We start from the raw sequence: 13420 nt of genomic DNA on the forward strand, positions 1-13420 counted from the left end.
GGCAGTATTTTGTGCATTACTATGTTATTCTGTTGGCCCCACGTACTAGTGTTGGCCACTTTTAGTTTTTTTTCAGGACCACGTAAAATTCCTAGTCTGCTTCTGGTCAAAGTTATTTTAGAAAGGGGGGGGGGGGGCAGCTGATAAGACATATTACAAAGCTTGATAAGACATATTACAAAGTTTCTTATATTTGCTTGTACTATTGATTTATGCAGAGTTGTGTGAAGTCTTATTCAGATTTTTCCTTTATGACATGCATTGAAGGTGACAAATACTGCTATTTTTTGTTTCATAAATGTTTATTGTTGCTCTTTATAACATATATAGTAGACAAATGCTGTTGGTCTAGATTATTTAAAAAGACAATCTTGAACAATTTGTGGTAATTCTACCATTGGTTCACCTGGACATGTTTTCAGTTTTGATTGTTCCCTTGGAAATTCAATGTTATCAAACTTTCTATGCTTCCCAGGCTTTTCATATTTTTGAGGTTGGTGGACAATGGTAGGATGTGGTACACAGTCTCCTACAGCATAAAAATAGTAAATCTCAACTGAACCTTTTGATCTTTTTTCAAAAGTTTTTTTATCAGAATGTTCTTCGGATGAGCTGCTATCCTTAGATGCAGTATGATTGTGGTGATCATGATGGTGAGGATGGTCATGATGGTGAGGATGGTCATGATGGTGAGGATGGTCATGATGGTGAGGATAATGATGATGGTTATGTCGGCAACGATGATGTTTATGACCCCTGTGGAGTGGGCATCGCCCATGCTCACAATTGCCAGGTGCCTCTTTGCCTTTTCCTGCCTCCCCAGCACCTTTTTGCATTTCTTCTGCTGCATCTGCGCCTGGGACTGTGTTATTTTCTTCTCCTTGTTTATTATTTGATCTATCTGGTTCATGACCACAAAGCCGATGTCTATGATCATCATAGTCTTTATCAACCTGAAAATAAAAATAATATTCAGGCTTTTGTTTATTAAAAAAAACAATAATTATTATACTAAACAAATAGATAAAATCAATTTAAAGGGATTTTCCGCGAGTTTAATATAGATGGCTTATCCTAAGGAAAGGTAATCATTATCTAATCAGTGGTGGTTCAACTCCTGGCACCCTTGCCGATCAGGACCCCCTTCAGTAATTTTCTAGTTTTAATCCATTATAGATAAATTGCTACATAATGAAAAGTCATGGGAAACAAAAATATTTTGGGGTTTTACACCGAGATGTTTTATGGTGTTTTCATTTTGCCATGGAGACAAAAGACAGAAAAAACACTATACTCAGACATGCTGCTTTTGATAAAAACATTAGTCAGCAAGAGTTTAGTTCCAAAAATAAAGCCAATAGCACTGTGAAACACTGTGAAAGTGGCCTAATGCTATATTCACATGCTATGGATTTGTTACACATATTTATGAGATTAATAGTAATTTCCATTTATTCTGGTTATTGAAGGTTATCCCCTATCCCTGGATATGACAGAATAGGGGATAGCTAACTGATTTGTAGGGTTCCAACAGCTGGGACCACCTCTGATCCCAATGGAGTGCCGCTCCATTCATTCTATGGACTTTCTGGGACTGTCAGACAGCCGAGAAGCTCCATAGAGAATGAATGGAGTGGCTGGGAGCATTTAGGTTATTTTCTAATGAATTACAAAATTTGGAAATAAAACAAAAGTATGGCACTCTCTGCTTCTAGGGAAGACACTATACTGCAGCATCCAGAAGGCTTAGGAATCCCATAATGTAAGGAATAATGCTGCCATATAACACACAACTTTACTATGTGCATTGAATCCGCCAATACCATGAGATGTCAGTTGCAATGGCTAATTTTGACTGACCCTTGTTTGAAATATCAGCAAGAGCAATCGTTTGCCCAATCACTTACCATTGAACTTAAGGCCCAGGAAGTCATTTTTTTCTTTAGAAATCAACTCTTTAGACTGGCACATTGGTGATTGGATCATTCGCATGAACAATTCCACTGACGAGTGATTGGCGGCTATGATCGCTGTCTCATGTGTATGCCAAGCGTATTTTTCTACTATTCTGAGTGAAAGGCTTCCCGAGTTAACCCCCCCCCCCCACACACACACACATGTCTAGTTCAAAATGTGACTGATTATCAATTTGAAGCATGTACACAGCTTACCCTGGGGTTGTAGATTTCACAGGACACGTAATACTTTTCTTGCCTGCCAGGTGTTTCGTAAAAACCTCCTGTGCAGAAACCAACATGCTGTGGAAAAGAATACCTCAGTTATGTCTGCTGTTTATTACTTTGGTATTTGCAGCTAACAATCTTTTTTTTATAACTCTACTATCTGACAAACATACTATGCTAAGAACTTTAGCAGACTGACCCCCATATGTTGGTGCGGTCAAATAAAAATTTTTCCCCCAGAAGCCATAAATTCAAGGTGATGTTTAAAGGGAACCTGTCATGTTGAACATGGTATCTGAGCTGAAGGCATCATGTTATAGAGCAGGAGAAGCTGAGCAGATTGACATGTAGTTTTATGGGAAAATATTCAGTATAACCTTTTAGGCTACATGCACATGACAGTGAAAAATGGCTGTGTGACGACCGTCTAAGTAACGGCCGTCACACGGCCATTTTTAGCACCAGTGATAGTCTATGGGGCTATTCACATGGCCGTTTTTAATAGCCAGTGAATAGCGTCTGTCCAAAAATAGGACATGTTCTATTTTTGGCCGTTTGTACGGCCGGATGGACCCCATTGAAATCAATGGGACCGTTTTTAACGGCCAATTGACAGGAGTGCACCCGTCTAACGGACATTAAAAACGGGTACACAGGCCATTTAGGGGTTAAAAAAACAAAACCTCACCTCATCTACTTGCTCGGGGTGCGACAGTCTCTTCTCTCTTCATTGAGCAGGACCTGCCATCTGCGTGGTGACGTAACCATGTGGGAGAGTGCAGTGACGTCATCACGCACCTTCAGCAGGTCCCGTTCTGTGAAGAGAGAAGAGACTGCTGCAGCGCGAGCAAGTGGATAAGGTGATTTTTTTATTTTATTTTTTGGGCTGCGGGACACTATGGGGGCATTATATAAACCATGGGGGACATTATAAAGCTGGGGGCCCTAAAAAAAAAAACACATTATGGGGGACATTATTTAAGATGGGGCCCTAAATTGGGGGCATTATTAAAGCAAGGGGCGGTTAAAAAAATTATATACACTGTGGGGGACATTTATTTAGCTGGAGGCCTACATGGGGGTATTATAAAAGCTAGTGACACTATAAAAAAATTATATATACTGTGGGGGACATTTATTTAGCTGGGGGCCCACATGGGGACATTATAAAAGCTAGTGACACTATAAAATATATATATATACTGTGGGGGACATTTATTTAGCTGGGGGCCTACATGGGGGCATTATAAAAGCTAGTGACACTATAAAAAATATATATATACTGTGGGGGACATTTATTTAGCTGGGGGCCTACATGGGGGCATTATAAAAGCTGGGGATACTATGAAAAAATTATAATCACTGTGGGGGACATTTATTTAACTGGGGGCCTACAGGGGGCAATATAAAAGCTGGGGCATTCAACGGACATGAAAAACTGATGCAAAACGGATGCAAAACGGACATTAAAAACGGACACACAGCCAGAAAATGGATGAACACACTGATGCAAAATGGCCATGAAAAACTGACAGTGTGTCTGTTTTTTTGTCGTGTGAATGAGGCCTAATTCAGTCATATAAATTCCGGCTCATTCTGAGCTTTGAAGTCAAGGAGGTGGTCCTATCAGTGTATCGGTATACACAGTCATAGAGAGAAGGCTGGCAAACATTTCAATACATTTCTATTCCACAAGCCCTTAAATGGGTTCTCCGTGAATTCATAAAATAAATTTATTGAAAATACTTAAATATTACTTCGTTATAAATGGTCGCCATCCTATTAGTGCACACAAAAACTGTCCTAATCACACAGGAGGACAAGTTACTTCACAACACTGAGCTAAATAACTGCCTCCGCCTCCTCTCTGCTGATAAGATCTTCAGCTGAATCTCTGCAGGAATGAAGTTCATGAGATGAGATATGAAGTACAGAGAGGATGCTATAGTGTAGTATATATTGAGGGTAGCTGCCTCTTTTAGATTGAGCACTTCCCGCTCATCTGCCTGGGGCTTCTGAGCAGAGTATATATGTAGCTGGTTCCTACACTGCCCTGAATATTGTAGGCTTAGTCAAGCCCAGGAGAGGCAGTTCTGTTAGTGTTAGGGACTAGGGATGAGCGAACTCGAACTGTATAGTTCGGGTTCGTACCGAATTTTGGGGTGTCCGTGACACGGACCCGAACCCGGACATTTTCGTAAAAGTCCGGGTTCGGGTTCGGTGTTCGTCGCTTTCTTCGCGCTTTTGTGACGCTTTCTTGGCGCTTTTTGAAAGGCTGCAAAGCAGCCAATCAACAAGCGTCATACTACTTGCCCCAAGAGGCCATCACAGCCATGCCTACTATTGGCATGGCTGTGATTGGCCAGAGCACCATGTGACCCAGCCTCTATTTAAGCTGGAGTCACATAGCGCCGCCCGTCACTCTGCTCTGATTAGCGTAGGGAGAGGTTGCGGCTGCGACAGTAGGGCGAGATTAGGCAGATTAACTCCTCCAAAGGACTTGATTAACTGATCGATCTGCAGCTGTGGATCATTGAGCTGCTGATCCTCAATTGCTCACTGTTTTTAGGCTGCACAGACCGTTTGTCAGTCTCATTTTTCTGGGGTGATCGGCGGCCATTTTGTGTCTTGTGGTGCGCCAGCACAAGCTGCGACCAAGTGCATTTAACCCTCAATGGTGTGGTTGTTTTTTGGCTAAAGCCTACATCAGGGTGAAGCTGTGACACCAAGTGCATTTAACCAGCAATAGTCTGTTCATTTTTTGGCCATATACAAAATCAGGGGCAAGCTGCGCCTGTCACCAAGTGCATTTAACCCTCAATGGTGTGGTTGTTTTTTGGCTAAAGCCTACATCAGGGTGAAGCTGTCACACCAAGTGCATTTAACCAGCAATAGTCTGTTCATTTTTTGGCCATATACAAAATCAGGGGCAAGCTGCGCCTGTCACCAAGTGCATTTAACCCTCAATGGTGTGGTTGTTTTTTGGCTAAAGCCTACATCAGGGTGAAGCTGTCACACCAAGTGCATTTAACCAGCAATAGTCTGTTCATTTTTTGGCCATATACAAAATCAGGGGCAAGCTGCGCCTGTCACCAAGTGCATTTAACCCTCAATGGTGTGGTTGTTTTTTGGCTAAAGCCTACATCAGGGTGAAGCTGTCACACCAAGTGCATTTAACCAGCAATAGTCTGTTCATTTTTTGGCCATATCCCAGTCTAATTCTGTCACTAAATCCATACCGGTCACCCAGCGCCTAAATACTAGGCCTCAAATTTATATCCAGCTAAATCTGTCCCTAGTGCTGTAGCTGGGCGAGTTATTTAGTGTCCGTTCAAGCACATTTCTTGTTCTGGGTTGAAATACAATTCCCAATTTAGCAATTTCATAATTTAGTGGTTCCTGCTATATCAGAGCTCTTTGAAATCTATCCCAAAAAGGGTATATAATATTGAAGGTGCACATAGGGTCATTCAGAGTAACTTCACACACACCCGCTACTGTGTATTTCCAAGTCTAATTCTGTCACTAAATCCATACCGGTGACCCAGCGCCTAAATACTAGGCCTCAAATTTAATTCCCTCTAAATCTCTCGTTACCCACCGCTGTACTGTTGTTGCTGGGCAAGATATTTAGTGTCCGTCAAAGCACATTTTTTGTTCTGGGTTGAAGTACAATTCCCAATTTAGCAATTTCATAATTTAGTGGTTTCTGCTATATCAGAGCTATTTGAAATCTATCCCAAAAAGGGTATATAATATTGAAGGTGCACATAGGGTCATTCAGAATAACTTCACACACACCCGCTACTGTGTATTTCCAAGTCTAATTCTGTCACTAAACCCATACCTGTCACCCAGCGCCTAAATACTAGGCCTCAAATTTAAATCCCTCTAAATCTCTCGTTACCGTTGTCCTGTTGTAGCTGGGAAAGTTATTTAGTGCCCGTCAAAGCACATTTTTTGTTCTGGGTTGAAGTACAATTCCCAATTTAGCAATTTCATAATTTAGTGGTTCCTGCTATATCAGAGCTATTTGAAATCTATCCCAAAAAGGGTATATAATATTGAAGGTGCACATAGGGTCATTCAGAATAACTTCACACACACCCGCTACTGTGTATTTCCAAGTCTAATTCTGTCACTAAATCCATACCGGTGACCCAGCGCCTAAATACTAGGCCTCAAATTTAATTCCCTCTAAATCTCTCGTTACCCACCGCTGTACTGTTGTTGCTGGGCAAGATATTTAGTGTCCGTCAAAGCACATTTTTTGTTCTGGGTTGAAGTACAATTCCCAATTTAGCAATTTCATAATTTAGTGGTTTCTGCTATATCAGAGCTATTTGAAATCTATCCCAAAAAGGGTATATAATATTGAAGGTGCACATAGGGTCATTCAGAATAACTTCACACACACCCGCTACTGTGTATTTCCAAGTCTAATTCTGTCACTAAACCCATACCTGTCACCCAGCGCCTAAATACTAGGCCTCAAATTTAAATCCCTCTAAATCTCTCGTTACCGTTGTCCTGTTGTAGCTGGGAAAGTTATTTAGTGCCCGTCAAAGCACATTTTTTGTTCTGGGTTGAAGTACAATTCCCAATTTAGCAATTTCATAATTTAGTGGTTCCTGCTATATCAGAGCTATTTGAAATCTATCCCAAAAAGGGTATATAATATTGAAGGTGCACATAGGGTCATTCAGAATAACTTCACACACACCCGCTACTGTGTATTTCCAAGTCTAATTCTGTCACTAAATCCATACCGGTGACCCAGCGCCTAAATACTAGGCCTCAAATTTAATTCCCTCTAAATCTCTCGTTACCCACCGCTGTACTGTTGTTGCTGGGCAAGATATTTAGTGTCCGTCAAAGCACATTTTTTGTTCTGGGTTGAAGTACAATTCCCAATTTAGCAATTTCATAATTTAGTGGTTTCTGCTATATCAGAGCTATTTGAAATCTATCCCTAAAAGGGTATATAATATTGAAGGTGCACATAGGGTCATTCAGAATAACTTCACACACACCCGCTACTGTGTATTTCCAAGTCTAATTCTGTCACTAAACCCATACCTGTCACCCAGCGCCTAAATACTAGGCCTCAAATTTATATCCAGCTAAATCTGTCCCTAGTGCTGTAGCTGGGCGAGTTATTTAGTGTCCGTTCAAGCACATTTCTTGTTCTGGGTTGAAATACAATTCCCAATTTAGCAATTTCATAATTTAGTGGTTCCTGCTATATCAGAGCTCTTTGAAATCTATCCCAAAAAGGGTATATAATATTGAAGGTGCACATAGGGTCATTCAGAGTAACTTCACACACACCCGCTACTGTGTATTTCCAAGTCTAATTCTGTCACTAAATCCATACCGGTGACCCAGCGCCTAAATACTAGGCCTCAAATTTAATTCCCTCTAAATCTCTCGTTACCCACCGCTGTACTGTTGTTGCTGGGCAAGATATTTAGTGTCCGTCAAAGCACATTTTTTGTTCTGGGTTGAAGTACAATTCCCAATTTAGCAATTTCATAATTTAGTGGTTTCTGCTATATCAGAGCTATTTGAAATCTATCCCAAAAAGGGTATATAATATTGAAGGTGCACATAGGGTCATTCAGAATAACTTCACACACACCCGCTACTGTGTATTTCCAAGTCTAATTCTGTCACTAAACCCATACCTGTCACCCAGCGCCTAAATACTAGGCCTCAAATTTAAATCCCTCTAAATCTCTCGTTACCGTTGTCCTGTTGTAGCTGGGAAAGTTATTTAGTGCCCGTCAAAGCACATTTTTTGTTCTGGGTTGAAGTACAATTCCCAATTTAGCAATTTCATAATTTAGTGGTTCCTGCTATATCAGAGCTATTTGAAATCTATCCCAAAAAGGGTATATAATATTGAAGGTGCACATAGGGTCATTCAGAATAACTTCACACACACCCGCTACTGTGTATTTCCAAGTCTAATTCTGTCACTAAATCCATACCGGTGACCCAGCGCCTAAATACTAGGCCTCAAATTTAATTCCCTCTAAATCTCTCGTTACCCACCGGTGTACTGTTGTTGCTGGGCAAGATATTTAGTGTCCGTCAAAGCACATTTTTTGTTCTGGGTTGAAGTACAATTCCCAATTTAGCAATTTCATAATTTAGTGGTTTCTGCTATATCAGAGCTATTTGAAATCTATCCCTAAAAGGGTATATAATATTGAAGGTGCACATAGGGTCATTCAGAATAACTTCACACACACCCGCTACTGTGTATTTCCAAGTCTAATTCTGTCACTAAACCCATACCTGTCACCCAGCGCCTAAATACTAGGCCTCAAATTTAAATCCCTCTAAATCTCTCGTTACCGTTGTCCTGTTGTAGCTGGGAAAGTTATTTAGTGCCCGTCAAAGCACATTTTTTGTTCTGGGTTGAAGTACAATTCCCAATTTAGCAATTTCATAATTTAGTGGTTCCTGCTATATCAGAGCTATTTGAAATCTATCCCAAAAAGGGTATATAATATTGAAGGTGCACATTGGGTCATTCAGAATAACTTCACACACACGCTTCTGTGCATTTCCAAGTCTAATTCTGTCACTAAATCCATACCGGTGACCCAGCGCCTAAATACTAGGCCTCAAATTTAATTCCCTCTAAATCTCTCGTTACCCACCGCTGTACTGTTGTTGCTGGGCAAGATATTTAGTGTCCGTCAAAGCACATTTTTTGTTCTGGGTTGAAGTACAATTCCCAATTTAGCAATTTCATAATTTAGTGGTTTCTGCTATATCAGAGCTATTTGAAATCTATCCCTAAAAGGGTATATAATATTGAAGGTGCACATAGGGTCATTCAGAATAACTTCACACACACCCGCTACTGTGTATTTCCAAGTCTAATTCTGTCACTAAATCCATACCGGTGACCCAGCGCCTAAATACTAGGCCTCAAATTTAATTCCCTCTAAATCTCTCGTTACCCACCGTTGTACTGTTGTTGCTGGGCAAGATATTTAGTGTCCGTCAAAGCACATTTTTTGTTCTGGGTTGAAGTACAATTCCCAATTTAGCAATTTCATAATTTAGTGGTTCCTGCTATATCAGAGCTATTTGAAATCTATCCCAAAAAGGGTATATAATATTGAAGGTGCACATTGGGTCATTCAGAATAACTTCACACACACGCTTCTGTGCATTTCCAAGTCTAATTCTGTCACTAAATCCATACCGGTGACCCAGCGCCTAAATACTAGGCCTCAAATTTAATTCCCTCTAAATCTCTCGTTACCCACCGCTGTACTGTTGTTGCTGGGCAAGATATTTAGTGTCCGTCAAAGCACATTTTTTGTTCTGGGTTGAAGTACAATTCCCAATTTAGCAATTTCATAATTTAGTGGTTTCTGCTATATCAGAGCTATTTGAAATCTATCCCTAAAAGGGTATATAATATTGAAGGTGCACATAGGGTCATTCAGAATAACTTCACACACACCCGCTACTGTGTATTTCCAAGTCTAATTCTGTCACTAAATCCATACCGGTGACCCAGCGCCTAAATACTAGGCCTCAAATTTAATTCCCTCTAAATCTCTCGTTACCCACCGTTGTACTGTTGTTGCTGGGCAAGATATTTAGTGTCCGTCAAAGCACATTTTTTGTTCTGGGTTGAAGTACAATTCCCAATTTAGCAATTTCATAATTTAGTGGTTTCTGCTATATCAGAGCTATTTGAAATCTATCCCTAAAAGGGTATATAATATTCAAGGTGCACATTGGGTCATTCAGAATAACTTCACACACACACGCTTCTGTGCATTTCCAAGTCTAATTCTGTCACTAAATCCATACCGGTCACCCAGCGCCTAAATACTAGGCCTCAAATTTATATCCCGCTGAATTTGAATACAATACATTGGGCCAAATAATATATTTGTTGTTGTGGTGAACCATAACAATGAGAAAAACATCTAGTAAGGGACGCGGACGTGGACATGGTCGTGGTGGTGTTAGTGGACCCTCTGGTGCTGGGAGAGGACGTGGCCGTTCTGCCACATCCACACGTCCTAGTGTACCAACTACTTCAGGTCCCAGTAGCCGCCAGAATTTACAGCGATATATGGTGGGGCCCAATGCCGTTCTAAGGATGGTAAGGCCTGAGCAGGTACAGGCATTAGTCAATTGGGTGGCCGACAGTGGATCCAGCACGTTCACATTATCTCCCACCCAGTCTTCTGCAGAAAGCGCACAGATGGCGCCTGAAAACCAACCCCATCAGTCTGTCACATCACCCCCATGCATACCAGGGAAACTGTCTCAGCCTCAAGTTATGCAGCAGTCTCTTATGCTGTTTGAAGACTCCGCTGGCAGGGTTTCCCAAGGGCATCCACCTAGCCCTTCCCCAGCGGTGAAAGACATAGAATGCACTGACGCACAACCACTTATGTTTCCTGATGATGAGGACATGGGAATACCACCTCAGCATGTCTCTGATGATGACGAAACACAGGTGCCAACTGCTGCGTCTTTCTGCAGTGTGCAGACTGAACAGGAGGTCAGGGATCAAGACTGGGTGGAAGACGATGCAGGGGACGATGAGGTCCTAGACCCCACATGGAATGAAGGTCGTGCCACTGACTTTCACAGTTCGGAGGAAGAGGCAGTGGTGAGACCGAGCCAACAGCGTAGCAAAAGAGGGAGCAGTGGGCAAAAGCAGAACACCCGCCGCCAAGAGACTCCGCCTGCTACTGACCGCCGCCATCTGGGACCGAGCACCCCAAAGGCAGCTTCAAGGAGTTCCCTGGCATGGCACTTCTTCAAACAATGTGCTGACGACAAGACCCGAGTGGTTTGCACGCTGTGCCATCAGAGCCTGAAGCGAGGCATTAACGTTCTGAACCTGAGCACAACCTGCATGACCAGGCACCTGCATGCAAAGCATGAACTGCAGTGGAGTAAACACCTTAAAACCAAGGAAGTCACTCAGGCTCCCCCTGCTACCTCTTCTGCTGCTGCCGCCTCGGCCTATTCTGCTGCTGCCGCCTCGGCCTCTTCCTCCGCCTCTGGAGGAACGTTGGCACCTGCCGCCCAGCAAACAGGGGATGTACCACCAACACCACCACCACCACCTCCGTCACCAAGCGTCTCAACCATGTCACACGCCAGCGTTCAGCTCTCCATCTCACAAACATTTGATAGAAAGCGTAAATTCCCACCTAGCCACCCTCGATCCCTGGCCCTGAATGCCAGCATTTCTAAACTACTGGCCTATGAAATGCTGTCATTTAGGCTGGTGGACACAGACAGCTTCAAACAGCTCATGTCGCTTGCTGTCCCACAGTATGTTGTTCCCAGCCGGCACTACTTCTCCAAGAGAGCCGTGCCTTCCCTGCACAACCAAGTATCCGATAAAATCAAGTGTGCACTGCGCAACGCCATCTGTAGCAAGGTCCACCTAACCACAGATACGTGGACCAGTAAGCACGGCCAGGGACGCTATATCTCCCTAACTGCACACTGGGTAAATGTAGTGGCAGCTGGGCCCCAGGCGGAGAGCTGTTTGGCGCACGTCCTTCCGCCGCCAAGGATCGCAGGGCAACATTCTTTGCCTCCTGTTGCCACCTCCTCCTTCTCGGCTTCCTCCTCCTCTTCTTCCACCTGCTCATCCAGTCAGCCACACACCTTCACCACCAACTTCAGCACAGCCCGGGGTAAACGTCAGCAGGCCATTCTGAAACTCATATGTTTGGGGGACAGGCCCCACACCGCACAGGAGTTGTGGCGGGGTATAGAACAACAGACCGACGAGTGGTTGCTGCCGGTGAGCCTCAAGCCCGGCCTGGTGGTGTGTGATAATGGGCGAAATCTCGTTGCAGCTCTGGGACTAGCCAATTTGACGCACATCCCTTGCTTGGCGCATGTGCTGAATTTGGTGGTGCAGAAGTTCATTCACAACTACCCCGACATGTCAGAGCTGCTGCATAAAGTGCGGGCCGTCTGTTCGCGCTTCCGGCGTTCACATCCTGCTGCTGCTCGCCTGTCTGCGCTACAGCGTAACTTCGGCCTTCCCGCTCACCGCCTCATATGCGACGTGCCCACCAGGTGGAACTCCACCTTGCACATGCTGGACAGACTGTGCGAGCAGCAGCAGGCCATAGTGGAGTTTCAGCTGCAGCACGCACGGGTCAGTCGCACTACAGAACAGCACCACTTCACCACCAATGACTGGGCCTCCATGCGAGACCTGTGTGCCCTGTTGCGCTGTTTCGAGTACTCCACCAACATGGCCAGTGGCGATGACACCGTTATCAGCGTTACAATACCACTTCTATGTCTCCTTGAGAAAACACTTAGGGCGATGATGGAACAGGAGGTGGCCCAGGAGGAGGAGGAGGAGGATGAGGAAGAGGGGTCATTTTTAGCACTTTCAGGCCAGTCTCTTCGAAGTGACTCAGAGGGAGGTTTTTTGCAACAGCAGAGGCCAGGTACAAATGTGGCCAGCCAGGGCCCACTACTGGAGGACGAGGAGGACGAGGATGAGGAGGAGGTGGAGGAGGATGAGGATGAAGCATGGTCACAGCGGGGTGGCACCCAACGCAGCTCGGGTCCATCACTGGTGCGTGGCTGGGGGGAAAGGCAGGACGATGACGATACGCCTCCCACAGAGGACAGCTTGTCCTTACCCCTGGGCAGCCTGGCACACATGAGCGACTACATGCTGCAGTGCCTGCGCAACGACAGCAGAGTTGCCCACATTTTAACCTGTGCGGACTACTGGGTTGCCACCCTGCTGGATCCACGCTACAAAGACAATGTGCCCACCTTACTTCCTGCACTGGAGCGTGATAGGAAGATGCGCGAGTACAAGCGCACGTTGGTAGACGCGCTACTGAGAGCATTCCCAAATGTCACAGGGGAACAAGTGGAAGCCCAAGGCCAAGGCAGAGGAGGAGCAAGAGGTCGCCAAGGCAGCTGTGTCACGGCCAGCTCCTCTGAGGGCAGGGTTAGCATGGCAGAGATGTGGAAAACTTTTGTCAACACGCCACAGCTAACTGCACCACCACCTGATACGCAACGTGTTAGCAGGAGGCAACATTTTACTAACATGGTGGAACAGTACGTGTGCACACCCCTCCACGTACTGACTGATGGTTCGGCCCCATTCAACTTCTGGGTCTCTAAATTGTCCACGTGGCCAGAGCTAGCCTTTTATGCCTTGGAGGTGCTGGCCTGCCCGGCAGCCA

General features: G+C 44.2%; 1 protein-coding gene across 2 annotated transcripts in view; it reads right to left on the reverse strand.

The window, feature by feature from the left end:
• Positions 1-283: 283 nt before the first annotated feature.
• The window catches only part of LOC122936229 (fetuin-B-like), a 48396-nt gene continuing 35259 nt past the window's right edge, over positions 284-13420 (reverse strand). The window contains exons 6-7 of one of the 2 annotated variants that reach the window (XM_044292323.1): positions 2172-2258; positions 284-953 (exon numbers count right to left, since the gene is read on the reverse strand). In XM_044292323.1, coding sequence (XP_044148258.1) covers positions 354-953; positions 2172-2258 — 687 coding nt within the window. In that variant the 3' untranslated portion in view covers positions 284-353. The remainder of the gene's footprint in view (positions 954-2171; positions 2259-13420) is intronic. The other variant, XM_044292324.1, reaches the window with a different exon arrangement.

Source organism: Bufo gargarizans, chromosome 4, assembly GCF_014858855.1.
Source record: "Bufo gargarizans isolate SCDJY-AF-19 chromosome 4, ASM1485885v1, whole genome shotgun sequence".
NCBI classification, from domain to species: Eukaryota; Metazoa; Chordata; class Amphibia; order Anura; family Bufonidae; genus Bufo; species Bufo gargarizans.